This window comes from Rhinolophus sinicus, linkage group LG18 (genome assembly GCF_036562045.2).
Source record: "Rhinolophus sinicus isolate RSC01 linkage group LG18, ASM3656204v1, whole genome shotgun sequence".
In the NCBI taxonomy this organism is placed as follows: Eukaryota; Metazoa; Chordata; class Mammalia; order Chiroptera; family Rhinolophidae; genus Rhinolophus; species Rhinolophus sinicus.
The window spans coordinates 12,522,166-12,536,139 of NC_133767.1; the positions used below are offsets into that span (position 1 = coordinate 12,522,166).

Consider the following 13,974-nt stretch of genomic DNA (forward strand, 5'->3'; position numbering starts at 1 on the left):
GGAGAGGGAAACAATTTCAAGTTTATGCCTGGGAAGTGGTGGTAACTTTTCTCAAGAGCAGAGGAGTCGGGAGAAGAGCAGGCTTACAGGGCAAGAGGAGCAGTTCTGAGTTTCATGCCTTTGGGGTGGTGCCTAGACCACCAGGGAGACTTGGAGTAACACGATGGAGATGGAAATGTGGGAGGCAAATGTGGAGGAAGGATGTTGGATCCGTGAGGCGGGATGGGGTTTGTGTTTGGATAAAGTAAAGAGGGAGAAGAGGGACGGGCAAAGTCAGCTTTGCAGTGAGAGTGCCTGTAGTTCAGGGTGGGAAGGAGTCAGAAGAGCCAGCAAAATGAAATAACATACTTCCTGCCTTCCTGAAAAGATGTGTGTCGAGTCCTAGAGGCCCAGGGAGGAGAATTCGAGATGAAGGAGGTAGTCTGTCTAACACAGGGGAGATTGTGAGAACACGATCAAGGAGCGGGGCTAGAAGCCAGATGGCTGGCAGAAGCAGCTGGGTGATGAGGCCATGATGAAACATTAGACATCGCATCAAGACTTGCAAATTCAGACACCAGCAAGACCAGGCAGGCCGTGGAAGCAAGTGGAGCCAACCGATGCAAGGAGAAATGGCTCAGGTAGGAGGCGCCACGGCCCTGCCTCCATGCTGAGAGCGTGGGGTGCAGCGGCTGGGCCTGGGCAGGTCATGCTCTGTCCATGGAGTTCCAGCCAACTTTTGCCACATGCTGTGGTTTTTCTCAAGAGAAGCTGGAAATGAAGATTTTTAGGTGAAATGTTCCCATTTTAAATGTTGGAAGATAACTCAAAAATTTACCATCTCTGGGCTAGAGTCAGCCTGTGGGCTGCCACGCGCAGCCTGTGAGACCTCTGCGTTAGAAAAGGTCCTTCGTGCTGTTAAATGACCAAAGACCAACAATAGATGAGAGCAGCTGTAGCATGGGGACAGCCCTGGGTGACCATGAGCACAGGGAAGTGCCAGCCAGGGGTGGAGAAGGTTCAGAAAACTCAGCTGCTGTGCATGAAGAGCTTTTCAGGGGTATGACCCAGTTTCGTCCAGTTGAATTTATTTCCAGGGATCCAGAGGAATCTGGGCTGTCAGGTTTTGTACTCTTCTCCAAATTCACATTGTCTGGTGTCTTACGCCATGGATCTCACCAACTCCTGCTGGCCCTGGAGAAAAACGACTTCTTTTTGGGTAAAGGGAAGTATAAAGGAGGTGTTAGGAAGAGGGCCTTGAATTTGGATTGTGACTCCGTGACTTGCCATAGCTGTGTGACCGTGGCCACCTACCTTTGTCTCAGTTTCCTCATCTGACCATTGAGAGGAAGAAAGATACAGGCGTATCTTTGTGAGTAACAGGAGCAAAGCACCTAGGGCAGTGCCTGCAACGCATTAGGCATTTGATGAATGTCGTTCCTGTGTTACTTTTCGGCAGGAGCACAGTGTTGTGTGAGCGCCACCCCGGAGGCCGCTGCCGGGCTTCCTGCTGCTAGGGACTGAGAGTTCACGCGCCCAGTAAAAAGCAATTTGCTCTTTGGTCTGAATTATTAATCAGAGGGTAGTAACATTTCTATTGCTGTTCTGGGAGCCAGGTTTCCACCCAGGGGCTCTACCTGCCATTGATCCTCAGGGGTTCCTTTCTACGAGGTCTGCATGCGTGGCCTGGCCTCTAATGACGGATTTGTCAGCAGAAGAGGAAGGAGCTTAGCTAGTGATGAAACACCTTCAGGGATGTAGGGAATCTGTGCCTGGGCTTGGGATTCTGGTGCGTCTTATGATCTGCTACATCCTGTGGTCTAAAAAGAGTATGTGTGTTGCTATAGTAATTGCCATTTGGCTGGCGAACTCCTCTCTGAAACAGAGCAGCCTAAGCTGATAACTGGGCAGAGCCCCAGGTGATTGCCGTTCTAGGCCATAATCCCCTGTCCCACGAGGATTAATGGAAAAGGCTGACCTTGGTGGCGGAGGTGTCAGTTACATGCAGACAGACCGAGGCTGCGTGTCTAGACTTTCGTGTGGGAGCCGTGCTGAGAGGTATGCTCTCACCCTCTCTCCGGAGCTCTTATTTCTGAGGCCTGGGCTAAGAACTACAACTCTGGGAACAAAGCACCCCGACAATAGAACTGTCAGCCTGTGTCTCCTAAAATCCCAGCCTGGTGCAGAGAGCAGCGATGTAGGAGTTTGGGGCCTTTGATTCGTGCTAGATGGAGAACTGTGTTCTCCACCTTCCTCGTTCTGTCGTCGTATTCTTAGGCAGATCACTGGAGCTGGGCTGCCTCCAGTCACAGGTGGCCTTTGACATTTCAGTGCAATGGAAATGTAGTTGCTCACTCAAATGAGCCACCTGTGGCATGTGACGATTGGTGACAGTGTTAGTGTAGGTACAGAGCGTGGCCGTCATGGCAGAAGATTGTTTTGGGCAGTACTGCACTGGGCCTCTTTTTTTCCCCAAACCTCTTTATTCAACAAATGTTTATTGAGCATCTACCATAGACCAGAGCTAAGCAGCGTGAAAGATAGACAGGGCCCCTCTTGTGTTCATTTCTTCAGTAAATGCTAAACACCTAGTATATGCCAGGAATGGTCCCAGCGTGGTATATAGAGTAAACAAAATTGGTAAAGTTCTTACATGGATGGAACTCACTTATGATAACACAGACCCTGAAGCCAAACTCCCCGGGTTTCAGTTGCATCTGCCACACTCAGTTCGGTGACCGTAGGCAAAGCTACTTGAGCTTGCTGTGCCTCAGTTTTCTCTTCTGTGAAATGGAGACGATAATAGTTCTATTTCATGAGGTTGTGAGGATTACATGAGAATATACATAGAAAAGAGCATTTACACTAATGTCTGACACGTGGTAAGCCCTGTAAAAACATTTGCTGTCATTATAATCAAAAGCAGCATCTTGTTCCAATGGGGGAAGATACAGAGGGGTCAGGGAAAGCACTCTGCTAAGGTGACATTTCAACAGAGACCTGAAGTGAGTGTGTGAACCAAGTAGATAATTGTTGGAAGAGCGTTCCCACCAGTGCAAAGGCACTGAGGCAGTTGCAGGTTTGGTGTGTTGGGGAGTGGGGAGGGAGGGCCAAGGAGGGTGAGCTGGAGAGTTGGGAGGGGAGAGAAAGTTACAGGACATGATGTCAGAGATTAGCATGGAGTGGGGGTTGCAGCACATGTGGGACCCTGTAAGCCATGACAACAAAGCTTCTAGCTTGATTGTGTGAGAAAGAAAGTCGTTTTCGGCAGAGAACTGACAAGCTTCACTATGGCTGCTGAGTACAGACTAGACTGTAGGAGTCAGAAGCAAGGAGATTCCTTTTGTTAGAGTCCAAGTAACAGTTGGTGGTGGCCTGAGCTTGAGTGTTAGTAGCAGGGGGGGGCCAAAGGAAAGAGTTACAAATTCCCAATTGTAAAGCCATAATTATTGCCCTTGTATTCGAGGAGAGAGGAGGGTAGAATTAAGAAGGACTTGAAGGGTCTCGGCCTGGTAGAATGAAATTGCTGTTTTCTGAGAGTGTGGAGACTGCAGCAGGAGCACTTGGGGCAGGGAAGTCAAGAGTTCAGTGGGACGTGTTGAGATTCCCATAGGACATCAGGTAGAACTGTCGGTGGGGCCACCGTGGCGGGAAGATGGCAGGTGGAGAAAGGGAGCAGGAGGTAGTCAGTGGTGGAGGGGACGAGAACAGACCAGTTGGAAAGCTGGAACAGTGAGTGCCCCTTTGCCCAGCACAGGTGTGGGCCAGTCCGTTGGTGAAGAAGAGCAGCCCGTTCTGCTGGGGCTTCTCTGCACAGTCTGGGGAGAGAGCGGGGCTCTTGGCTCCTGACCACCCCAAGTTCTAATTCTAGCTTTGTCACTTAGTAGCTGAAAAATGTTGGGCCGATTTCCTCATCGGCACCACGTGGCTTTTTTTTTTCTTCCCAGTTTTTCTTGAGATCTGGTGGATTCCTTCTGAAGCTAGTACTGTTTTCTTCGTGTTCATTATTTGCCATAAGGAATTTTCTGTGACCTGCTGACAACACTGCAGACCATAGCTGGGCATTCCAGTTACCTCTGTTCTTGTGAAATTTAGACACACGAACATATTTTATTTCAAGGACAGACAAGAGAGGCTCATTCCGTGTTGATGAGAACTTGCCATTTCTTCCGACGGGGGGTCATCAGATCCAGGGCTGGGGACTTGGGCTTGAACTGACACCGAGACACGGAGCTGGCTCGGGGTTTAGTCTGGGTGGGATGTGACCCAGGGAAGCAGAGCAGTGAGGAGGTGGAGGTGCTCCCGGCTGTGGGGCAGGAGGACGTCTGCTCCTGAGGTGGCCGCAGCAGCTAGATGACCTGCCTTCCTCTGCAGGATCTCACCATTCCCGAGTCCAGTACCGTGAAGGGGATGATGGCTGGGCCCATGGCCGCGTTTAAATGGCAGCCGACCGTGAGCGAGGTAAGGAGCGCGCCCTCGGGTCAGCGATTTTCCTGACTTGGCTGTGATGCACCTTTCCTTTCCCCCTTTTCTTATGTAGGAGGCTTTTTTTTTTTTTTAATCTCCAAACAGTACAGAGAAGTATGAGATAAGGAATGCAAGTCTCCACCCTCACGGGTGCTCACTGTGAAGTCTGATGTGACCTGTTCTGGCCCTTTTGGTACACTCGCCAGCCATCATTTATATAATGATGTACCCATGTGTCGTTTGTGTTGTGGGGACTAGCATTATTTTCCACAAAAGTGGGATCATTACACAAATTTGTTTTCACCTGATGCTTTTATAAACACCCTTCACTGTCTGTATATACAACTTGGATGTTTAGTAGCCACATGTTACTCTGTTGTTGGTGTAGATGCACCCTTTCCCTGTTACTGGGCCTAATTGTGAAAAGCCCTTAAAAGTCTTTCAGTCGTCACCGCTCTATTAATACTGAGTCTCAATGAGATAAGACACTCAAGGGTCTGGTATCAGACACAAGTAGGTCAAAACCCTAAAGTTGAGAGAAAGTCCTCGGAATTGATTTGGCTTAGTCTGCTCGGTTATCCAACGTGACTGATGATTGTTGGACTTCAAAAATACTAGTATGAGTTGGTCCGAAGGGTGTGGGTTATTGTTAAAAAAAAAAAAAATACTAGTATGCCTTTTAATTTTTTCCCACACAGTTATTGGAATAATTTGTATACCAGCCTGGCAGAAAGGCCTAGTGTTTCCCACTTGAAGCCAGTTTTTCTCTAGCTGGAACAGAGGTGATTTATAAAAGGCTTAGACTAACAACGGGAAGAGTTTCCAGACAGTTATAAAATCGAGACCAGCTCCCAGGGGTGTTTCAGCCAGAGGAGAGTCCAGGTACCAGGCAGAAGGAAGTGACCTCTGGTGGAAGATAACGTGTTTTATTTACTCCTTTTCTGGTTTCAGCCTGTTAAAGATGCAGACCCTCATTTCCATCACTTCCTACTCAGCCAGACCGAGAAGGTGAGTTGTTCTCTGAAGTTCTTGATCCTCGGTCCAGGGCTGGCCTGAGGGAGAGTGTTGTTCCATTGAACCTCACCTTGCTAATCTGAAAACTTAGCTCTGCCTGTACCCTGCCCAGAGCAGCTAGGCAAAAAGTCACATAGAAACCCGCTCGTGAATCATATGTTGTCAAGATTAAAAATAAACCCCCTAAAAAAGCTTTTAAAGCTCAGCAGCAGTGTGCTTGAGACATCTGTGGTTGCCTTTAAAGTCTAGGGCAGAAACTAAACCTCGTGAGCTGTCGGCCACCCGCGAGACAGCCTGTGCAGCCGGGTGGCACCTTCCTAGGCTCGCTGGCTGAGACGCTCCGTAGTCCTCAGTGTGTGGAGGGAAAGGACCCAAAGTGTCTGCAAAGCCATGGCTTAGGCCGAGCCTTGATAGGCTCCACATGGGGGTAGAATGTGGCTTTGCAGTTGGACAGAACTGGGTTCCAAGCCTGGTTACACTGACCAGCTCTGTAATTCTGGACGCGTGATTTAACGCCTCTCATTCTGTGCCATCGTGGCATGGAGACCTGAATGAGGGAATGTGTGTTAGCTTTCTAATGTGTCATCTGGAAGTTCAGTAACATTGGACACCAAATCAGATGTTGATGTTAACATCCCCCGTTAGGCCTAACTTTTCAGGTACATCATAATGAAAACTGGTTACGCGTTCAGTTTAATGAATGGTCTTTTTCCTCCCTCTTTATTAGCCAGCTGTCTGTTACCAGGCAATCACAAAGAAGTTGAAAATATGTGAAGAGGTACGTCGGTTCCATGCCTCCCCATTTGTATCTTCCCCCGGGGCCTCCCTAGGCAGACCGACCTGACGGTTTGTGCTTCCTTCCGCAGGAGACCGGGTCCACCTCCATCCAGGCAGCAGACAGCACAGCTGTGAACGGCAGCATCACACCCACAGACAAAAAGTAGGACCTGTGACAAAACGGCTTCCTGTGGCTCTGGTTCTGCTGGGGAGTGGGGGGGTGACCCTGAGGGGACTGTCTAAGGATTATGCCCCAGCTATTGCCGAGACTGAGTGGAAGGAGAGGAAGAAAGTTGTAATTCTTACTGATGATTTGCCTACGAGTAAATTGACTTGCAGAAGACAGAAGTTGTCCTGAAATGTGCAGATGTCCAAATGAGCAGGGACCACTCTGTTCCACGGTTCTCAGACTTTGCTGAGCTTCCGAATCACCTGGAAGGCCACTAGTAAAGCACCAATTGCTGTGCCCACCCCTCCGGGTTTCTCTGTCATTAGGTCCCAGGTAGAGCCTGAGAATTTGTATTTTGGACAAGTTCCCAGATATGCTGCTGTTGCTACTGGCTAAGTGGAACTGTGATGAAAACCCTGAATTTGGCTGTGAGTGGCAAGAGGTGAAGATACTAATATTTGGAATAAAGCCTGTCTTCCTGCATCCCCTGGCCCTCCCTGCTGTCTCCTCCCAGCCCTCCCTGTGTACCTGCCTGCTACTCTCTGTCCCACCCAGGCAGGTCAGAGAGCCCTGACTGTGGTCCCACACCTTAGCTTGCACCCACACTCACTCTCTTGGCCAGTGTGTTTCCAGAGTTGTGCTGATGAAAAGAATTCTTTGCTAACAAGGAGCATTCTCCTGAGCAAGGTAGCCAAGTCTGAATTTCTCGTCTGTGTCTTCCAAAAGGTTATTTCTCAGACTAAAAGCAGTGCGTTTTTTACTTCATTCACAATTTTTTGTGCTGTTGATATCATTGATTTTACCAGTTATTTTGGGTGAACTTCCTTTTATAGAGGGAAGGAGATAGAGACGTGTTATGTGCTAATAAAAAGGGAGCTGGGTGTCACCCATTCGTTTAATGAGGTTTGTGTTGGTTTTAAAAAAAAAAAGCTAGGACGGGCTGAGGACAGAGTCCCAGTGCTTCACCCAAGGCCTCTATTGCCCCTTCGTCAAACCCTTTCCTAACACGAATGTGAAACCAACTATAAAACAAACCAGCCATCTTCTTAGTCCACATTCGCCACCTGGTCTCAAGGACACCATGGGGGACTGTCAGTTGCCATGTTAAAAATCTAGAAGCTTCATCCCCAGGTCTCCTGGTGTCCCGGAACACCAAGAAATGGTAGCAGAATTAGTCCTCATGATTTAGAATCATAGGGGAAACTTGCACTACCCAGAAAGCTGTGAATGACCAAAGATCTCATTGTTTTTAAGCTTTGGCTTAAAACTTAGTGGGCAAGGTTGCCATTTGGTGAAGAAGGTGGTGGGCTCCATTTTTAGCATTTGAGTCAAATGACTTAGCACACTGGGCCAGAGAGTGTGAGAAGCGCATATTCCGGCAGGGATTCGAAGAAACTGAGTACAAGGGCCAGTTTGCAGAGTTGGCTGCAGCTGTGACTCCCAGGAGACCGGAGCTACTGAAAGGATCACGTGGGTCTAAGTGCAGAAGCCGCAGAGGCTGTCTAGAGCGGAAAAAAGCCCGTGGTGAAAACTAGAACATGATGTAAGAAGAAATGAAGAAAGGCATTATTAAGCCCTGTCACGTGCCCGGAGAGATAAAGAAGTACAGGAATCAAGCAAAGATTGGGCAAGATAAAGTCATCTAAAAAAGCAGCAGTAGCTAATAGTCCTCAAGTTTTGGGGGTTGCAGGAAAGTGAAGGGAAGCATAGTGTGTCCACCTAAGGACTTAAGTCTCAGAAGGGTTGTAATGGGCCTGCAGTTAGAAGGGCGTGGTGGAGAGCGAAAGATGGGCCAGCGGGCAGTGGCGAGGAGCCGGACAAGACAGGCGTGGGAAGAACTCATGCTACTGGGAGGGTTGGCTCCAAAGCTCAGGCAAAGCTTTGAAGAAGAGGGCAAGGCCCGTCTGCTAATAAGAATGTGAAAAGTGGTGCAGCTTTGGAGCCGGGAAAGGGCAGGGAAGACTGGGAACTGCTTGCTGCAGGGGAGGAAGGCGGCTGGCTCTGACACAGCACTTCAGTTACTTGTCACGGGTCCTGATGTGCTTTAAAGTGGCATCTGAAGGCCTAGCACTTGAAAGCCTTGCAAGAGCCGGAGACAGATGTCTGCTTTCTCGCTGTCGTGGAATAAGAAGTTCATACCCTCTATCATAGCAACAAGGAAATGATTTGGAGGACTTACCCTAAGCCACATGAGTCATGCTTCTTACTGTGGCAGTCGAGGGTTTAGAAATGCCCGTTTAAATGTAGGGACACTTTTAAACAATGGCATAATAAAAGTCACAGTCTGCCATGTGCTACCACTGGCCCTGCGGGCGTGTGTCAGCACACAGCTGAGGGGTGTTAGTGGTGGTCTGAGGTCCCTCCCCCTCCACCCTGAACTAATCTGTCTCTCTCTTTCTCAGGATAGGATTTTTGGGCCTCGGCCTCATGGGAAGTGGCATCGTCTCCAATTTGCTAAAAATGGGTCACACGGTGACTGTCTGGAACCGGACTGCAGAGAAAGTAAGCACTGATGGGTGGGGCCTATTGGGGCGGGGCCGAGCCTGGACTCACGCGTTGGGCAACTAAGGATGGGAATGTCTCCTGTTGTCTCTGTTCAGCGTTCTGCACGCGGTAGAGTAGGAGAAGCCAAGTTCTTAGTTCAGACAGGTAGAGATGTAGATAAATAAGCTTAGGGTGTTAGTGTGAAAACTAAACTTTGAGAAACAGCCAGGGGCATAAAATGAAGTGAAAACGCCCCCCTTTCTATACCATTACCTGAGCTAGCTCATGTGTTTTTGCACCCTTTTTCCCATGCCCATGGAAGTTGTGTGTGTGTGTGTGTGTGTGTGTGTGTGTGTGTGAGGAATTCACTGATAAGTGCATACAGATGGATCTGCTTCGTCCTTTTCAGTGGCTACAGTGCACCCTGTCGTTTGGCTGGTGTCAACAGCATTCGGCAGTGACAGTGGTCTGTACCTGCACTGTCCGGTGTGGCAGCCACAAGTCACACATGGCTCCTGAACACTTGAATCAAAGATAGTATGACTGAAGTATTGAAGTTTTTTTGTTTGTTTTTTTTAAAAGATTTTATTGGGGAAAGGGAACAGGACTTTATTGGGGAACAGTGTACTTCCAGGACTTTTTTTTTTCCAAGTCAAGTTGTTGTCCCTTCAGTCTTAGCTGTGGAGGGCGCCGCTCAGCTCCAGGTCCAGTTGCCGTTGTTAGTTGCAGGGGGCACAGCCCACCATCCCTTGCAGGAGTCGAACCGGCAACCTTGTGGTTGAGAGGATGCGCTCCAACCAACTGAGCCATCTGGGAGCTCAGCTCAAGGTGCCGTGTTCAATCTTAGTTGCAGGGGGCGCTGCCCACTATCCCTTGCGGGACTTGAGGAGTTAAAATGGCAACCTTGTGGTTGAGAGCCCACTGGCCCATGTGGGAATCGAACCGGCAGCCTTCGGAGTTAGGAGCATGGAGCTCCAACCACCTGAGCCACCGGGCCGGCCCTGAAGTTTTAATTTTGTTCCACTGAAATTTAAATAGTCCTCTCTGGCTAATGGCTACCATCTTGGGCAGGACAGGTTTAGAAGTTCCCAGCCTAAGGTGGCAGTCCACAGCTTCCCGGGGTCTGTACGTGCCCCGACATGGAATTCCAGGGCTGTGAATATGCACCTTTTGTAATGGAGAGAGGCCCTGACTCCCATCAAGTTCTCCAAGAAAGGGTGAAGAGCTATAGTCTGACCCAGTAAAGTACAGCACTGGACTTGCCAGGAGCAAAGGAAGAGCGACTGAGAGGACCAGGCTCTTGCAGAACAAGGTGGGGCTCAGCATGTATTTGTGAGATGACTGGGTGCGAGGCCCCTGGTGTGCAGTGAGGTGAGAGCTGAAATGAGCGGTGATTGCTGAAGGAGGTAGTGGAGCTGATGGGTTTGAATTAACAGAAATGTTCTAGGCAAAATGAAAAATTCCTTTTCAGCAATAACAAGGAACTAGTTGGAGAGTTAAAGGGGCCCTGGGGAAAAGGGCACTGAAGGCCATGCTAAGGGATTTGGGGCTTCAGGTGCTGGGCATTGACTGGGCACTGCAGGGAGCTGAGTCAGGAGTGAGACCTCAGAGGCCCCATGGGCAGGATAGCTGGGATTCAAGGCGAGTTCCCAGGAAATCCAGAGGTGCACAGCTGCAGAACGTCAGATCCAGAGGGTTTCCTTATGAGTACGGTTAACCCCTCGGTCATCCTGTTTTCCTGATTAGAAAGCCAAACTAATAAGCCATTCTTTCCAGATTAATGTACAGGAAGGCAATAGAGCAACGCAGGTAGAACTTGGGTTGAGAATTGGGCAGATCTACGAGTAAGTACCGGTCACACCCTGCTGCTGGCCCTCTTCAGCAAGCTAGTTAACAGCCCTAGGTCTCGGAGTCCTCACCTGTAAAATGATGGCCGTGAAAGCCCCTGCTTCATGGGGTGGAAGGTTAAATGAGATGTGTGAAGTACTCAGCACAATGCCTGTGCATTTACTACAAATTACATAGCAAATGTCATCTTCAAAAAGCTTTCTAGTGTAGCCGGTTAGCTCAGTCGGTTAGAGCACGGTGCTAATAACACCAAGGTTGCCAGGTCGATCCCCACATGGGCCACTGTGAGCTGCACCCTCTTTTAAAGATAAAAAAATATATAAAGCCATTTAATCGTTATGAAAATCCCCACGGAATTTTTATAAAAATCATTTGAAAAATGATTCTCTGGTTCTTCTGGAAAAAGAAGTAACATATTTTTTCAGTTTTCAGAAAAGGAAGAGTACTAAAGAGATCTCTCCTAAGCAAAGTTTAAAACGGGATGTAATGCCCAGATGCATTTTAGTGCTGTAGTAAAGACGCAGACCTGCCAGGTAGACCGCAAAGCCTAGGACTTCCTCTGATAGTGGTGGCCTGCTGTGAGTCAGACAGAAAGAAGGGGGGGTAAGTTATGTTTAGGACAGCTGGTTAGAAATTTGAGGAAACACTAATCTCACTTCCTACCGCATAGTAAAATATATTCCAAATAGATTACGAAATATTATTTTCAAAGGGATAAAAACAGAAGAAAACAAAATTAACTATTAACAGATCTTTCTAAGCCTAGGTATAAATAAACAGAATTGAAAGGTATACCAACTAAAAGTGCTTATAGCAAATATGATAGGAAAAGGGAAATATGTTGATTTTATGAAACACATAGTTTGATAACTCTAAGATTTTAAAAAGTTCACGAAAGAGTAAATAATAAGTGTGTTAAAAAGGTTTAGTAATCAAAATATATCCCCCCAAAAAAAGCTATTTTTGGCTGGTTAAATCATCAAGTAGGATAAAATTTCCGTGTATGGGTGCTTGTTTGTTTGTAAATGACATACTCAGTGCTACTTGCTGGTGGTCGTTAATACATTGACTCAACCCCATCGGAAAGCCATTTGTCTGCATTTATTAGGAGCTTTAAAACCTGTTTTATTCTACATACAGAGACCTAGATTCAAAACATGGAGAAGTAGTATATGTAAAGCTATTTGTTGGAGTCATTTATAATTAAAAGCAGGCCAGATATTGAACTGCAGGGGAGCTATTAAGAAAATCCAGATGTATCTCTTGATGGAATATTCTGCAGCCATCGTTATAAATGATAATTATGAAAGACTACGGTATGGGTAAATGGAAATCATATAAAATATTAAAAATTGGATACAAAATATAAAATAGTAGGTTCAAGTTATTCTAATTCTTTTTTAAATGGCTGTGGAAAAAAAATACACCGAAATAATAATGATGTGTTTTGTTAGATGTTCTGGGTGATTTTAATTTTCAGAAAAGAAAAGTTAGTATGTATAGACCCACACTTGCCCCTCGCCCCAGAAGTATCTCAGTAAACATCCCAGCGTCCCCTGCTTCTCCAACACAGTGCCGTTAGCACAGGGAGCTGGGTGACGTTGCCAAGGCCAGGACAACCACAGGGCTATGGACGGGTACTGCTCACATCCAGTTCTTCAAACAGGAATCCTTCCGCAGACACTTGTGCTTACTGTGAAGTAGAACACCGTTGTACAAAAACACCGGGTGTGCAAAAACACGAGACAGTCCGTAAGAGGCCCCATCTACTTCCCTCAAGACGTCGGGCCTCCCAGCCTCAGCTTCCGACGCTGCCATGGGAGGCCCGCCAGGAGGACGGGGCACTGTCTCTGGCCTGGCTGGCATGTTTGTTGTGCAGTGCCTGCGGCTCACGTTAGGATCTGTGACTTTTGCAGTGTGATTTGTTCATCCAGGAGGGGGCCCGCCTAGGAAGAACCCCCGCTGAAGTTGTTTCAACTTGTGACATCACCTTCGCCTGTGTGTCGGATCCAAAGGCGGCCAAGGACGTAAGGATCCCCTCCCTCCCCTCAGCGCCTCAGGTTGCGGCCAGGAAAACTGGCTGGCCTCCTCCCCTTCTCCCCGCGCGCACGGAGTGAGTGAGTGCATGTGGGGCGGGGGTTTGAGTTTCCCATCTGGGGGGCCATCACCCATTGTGAAGGGTGTTTGCATAAATTCAATACAGACTTCCTTTAATTCAGAACAAAGCATGAAAACGGCCAGGGTCCCTGAGGTCTGTGCTAAAACGGATCTGACCATTCCCATGTATTCTTGTTGAGCTGGAAGCTTTGGGGCTGAGAGCTTTTGGTCCATGTGCCAAGTTCCTATGTTGAGCTATTGCTGTATTTGTCTGTTGTGAGACTTCAAGTGCAATAGTCGTCTTGTTAAACTGGTGACCAGTCCAAGTAAATCCAAAGAAGCCCCAAAACATAAGCACCGAGGTTCCATCTTTTAAATGGGAGGTTTTTAATAAAAAGAAACATGTTCTTTTTAAAGATAAATGGGAACATACCAGACATACTTTCCTTTCCCTTGCTTGTTTACTTGCTCTTCCCTTTTCAGCCTTAATATTGATTAGCTCCTAATCAGGAAATAAGCCAAAAAAGGAAAAGGTCTAAGGGGCTCCTGGGTGTCTTGCTGGGGGCCTGGGCTATTGCTTCTCCCGTGTGTCCCCACAGCTGGTGCTGGGCCCCAGTGGCGTCCTGCAAGGAATCCGCCCTGGCAAGTGCTACGTGGACATGTCAACAGTGGACGCCGACACCGTCACCGAGCTGGCCCAGGTAGCGGCCTTGTACACGCTAGCCTCCAGCATCCTTTTGGATGGATCCTAAAACTCAGGCTGACCATGCCCAAGTGTGGGCAACAGGGTTCCTCTAGAGCCAAAGCCAGAGAAGAGCAAGGCCTTGGCACGAGCCTGTCTTCACTCTCTACCTTCAAAGCTGCAGCTAGTTTGAGTGGCCATGAAAGGAGAGGTGCTGCCCAGCTGGGCTAGGCTGCAGGTCCTATAGCTGCCACCCTCGCAATGATAAGCAATGCAGGCTGCCAGCACAGCCTTCTTGGTTTAAACGTCTGTCTGCATTTGATACTAGCAGAGTATTTCTGCTCCCTGAGATGCTGGGCCCAAGTGAGGGGGGCAGTGGCTTCTGGCCCATCTGTATTCTGAGGATGGCTGAAGTCAGGGAGCGGTGGTTGGCCAAGCAGTTGGCACGGCCGTGTTT

General features: G+C 48.3%; 1 protein-coding gene across 7 annotated transcripts in view; it reads left to right on the top strand.

The window, feature by feature from the left end:
* The window catches only part of GLYR1 (glyoxylate reductase 1 homolog), a 32,248-nt gene that overhangs the window by 11,562 nt on the left and 6,712 nt on the right, over nt 1-13,974 (top strand). For 3 of the 7 annotated variants that reach the window (XR_012493239.1, XM_019756415.2, XM_074323155.1), the window contains 7 exons: nt 4,354-4,440; nt 5,398-5,454; nt 6,188-6,238; nt 6,327-6,400; nt 8,809-8,908; nt 12,655-12,765; nt 13,435-13,536. Coding sequence is in view for 6 of the 7 variants with exons in the window: in XM_019756415.2 (XP_019611974.1) it covers nt 4,354-4,440; nt 5,398-5,454; nt 6,188-6,238; nt 6,327-6,400; nt 8,809-8,908; nt 12,655-12,765; nt 13,435-13,536 (582 nt within the window). In the remaining variant the exon portion in view is untranslated. The remainder of the gene's footprint in view (nt 1-4,353; nt 4,441-5,397; nt 5,455-6,187; nt 6,239-6,326; nt 6,401-8,808; nt 8,909-12,654; nt 12,766-13,434; nt 13,537-13,974) is intronic. The other 4 variants (XM_074323153.1, XM_074323156.1, XM_074323151.1 and 1 more) reach the window with 3 other exon arrangements.